The following is a 2,152-nucleotide window of genomic DNA, read 5'->3' as shown; positions in this document are numbered from 1 at the left end:
CCCATCTGGGGTGCCAAATTGAATCAAAGACACGACTCAATAATAGCAGCAGGCATTTATTGCGGCGCCGGGTGCAAGGGGGATATTTCCGCCTAGCATGCACACCCTGGCTGTAGTTTCTTGTGGTTTTATGCAATGATTACATTAATATTCATTAAGTGTTGCAATACACCTATACATACGCATATCCTGTCCCGCTTCGTATTAAAATTAGGTTTCCTCCTTCTTGCGCTTGCGCATGCTTAGTACCTCCTTGGTCCTTGTCCAAACCGCAAGTCTGGTTTCGGCTGGTTTTGGAGGGTCTTACAGAGGGTCTGGCCTCTCCTTATCTCACAAGGTTCCTCCCTATCAGCACATACTGCTATACAAATTATCTATTCTCTTACAGAGGGTCTGGCCTCTCCTTATCTCACAAGGTTCCTCCCTATCAGCACATACTGCTATACAATCTTGCTAAGCTTACAAAATGCCTAGGGCATTGCAAAACGCCTTAAGGCTAGCCGAAGCGAGCTAAACAAAGTTAGGGCTTACAAGCTCTTACTAGGGAAGTTAGAACTGAGTACATGATGTTGCTTAGGCGGTTAATGCTTAGCCTTTGCGGTTAGCACGAAACACACTGGTACTTGGTTAAACAATATGTTATTCTATAAAGATAAGGTTAATATATAATGTAGGATATTAATTCTACTTCTTGGGGTTTTTTTCCTGTATCAATATACCCGCTAACGACAGTTTTTTACGTCCATCAAATAACTTTTTTTATTTTTTACAGAACTACTGCACTTTAACAGTGCAGAAAAGATTCTTTTTTTTATCCAAAATATAAGACCCACCCACAGAACTAAACCACTTCCCTCTGTATTTGCGATGAAGAAAATCCTCCCGCGCACCTCAAACCCGAAATAAAGGGCACTGTGCGACCCCCTCGGGTTTATATACTCAGAAGGCGGACCTGAGGGAAAACCTCCTCCTCAAGTCCCCCCGCGGTGACGTTAGCGCCCGCTCGGACCAATCAGAGCGCAGCACCGCTTTGAAGGCGAAAGCGCCATCGGGGAGAACTCACCCCGAGCAGCGGCGTCCCGGAGGGGAAAAACCCCTGAATCACAGTAGCCCAGAAACCGCGATTTTGCTAAAAAACACAGAAATAGCCCCTTTTAAAAAACAGGTTTTAAAACCGCCCCGCCCACGCGCTCTACAAACCGTTCCGAGCCTCCAAAAGACCCCCCCCAAAAAAGGGGAGCAGCAGCGACAGCTCTTTCGCAGAGAAGGTGGGGTGGCTCTGAAAAGAGCCGTTGGGTCGAGAGCGGAGCCCGAGCGGGTTCCCGTCGCTTTTTAATTTTATTTTTTACTTGGAGCTGGTGTACTTGGTGACCGCCTTCGTGCCCTCCGAGACGGCGTGCTTGGCCAACTCGCCCGGCAGAAGGAGGCGGACGGCCGTTTGGATTTCCCTCGAGGTGATGGTGGAGCGTTTGTTGTAGTGGGCCAAGCGGGAGGCCTCGCCGGCGATGCGCTCGAAGATGTCGTTGACGAAGGAATTCATGATGCCCATCGCCTTGGAGGAGATGCCGGTGTCGGGGTGCACTTGTTTCAGCACTTTGTAGACGTAGATGGAATAACTCTCCTTCCGGCTGCGCCGCCGCTTCTTATCCCCTTTCTTCTGCGTCTTTGTCACCGCTTTTTTGGAGCCCTTTTTGGGGGCGGGCGCGGATTTCGCCGGTTCAGGCATTGCGCTACAGCTGCGATCAAACTACGGAACACAGTGGAGGCAGTGGCGGCGGCGGCGCCGCTTTTATAGCGGCGTTATGCAAATAAGGGATCCAACCGCGGCTCTCTCCCATTGGCTGAGACAGCCGGGACGCGCTCCAGCGCGGCAGAACCCCCCCTCAACTGCATGCAAACAACCCGGCTCCAAAGCGCACGCTCTGATTGGGCGCTGAGCCTTAACCAATCAGAGCACGCCGTTTGGATCCTGGGGTGTACAGCGTGGATATGGGGGGGGATGTAGAGCCGCGCCGGTCGCTGTGGGAGCTCTGAGTCGCGACAGTGGGGGGCAAAACCGCCCCCCCCCCGGTGGGGACAGCGCTCTGAAAGAGCCGCAGAGGGGGAATGAGGGTCCACACCACCCTGGGAGGAAGGCAGAACCGGAGGCCCC

At 52.3% G+C, this 2,152-nt stretch overlaps 1 protein-coding gene across 1 annotated transcript; it reads right to left on the bottom strand.

Annotated features, from left to right (window-relative positions):
• Positions 1–1,345: 1,345 nt before the first annotated feature.
• Positions 1,346–1,726, bottom strand: LOC104287031 (histone H2B 5). The gene has a single exon (XM_009885680.1). It carries the CDS (start codon positions 1,724–1,726, stop codon positions 1,346–1,348), a length of 381 nt encoding a protein of 126 aa, XP_009883982.1.
• Positions 1,727–2,152: the final 426 nt, after the last annotated feature.

Source organism: Charadrius vociferus, unplaced genomic scaffold, assembly GCF_000708025.1.
Source record: "Charadrius vociferus isolate BGI_N301 unplaced genomic scaffold, ASM70802v2 scaffold1995, whole genome shotgun sequence".
In the NCBI taxonomy this organism is placed as follows: domain Eukaryota; kingdom Metazoa; phylum Chordata; class Aves; order Charadriiformes; family Charadriidae; genus Charadrius; species Charadrius vociferus.
The sequence above is the reverse complement of the archived record's forward strand: the minus strand, read 5'-3'. Positions and strand labels throughout refer to the sequence as shown.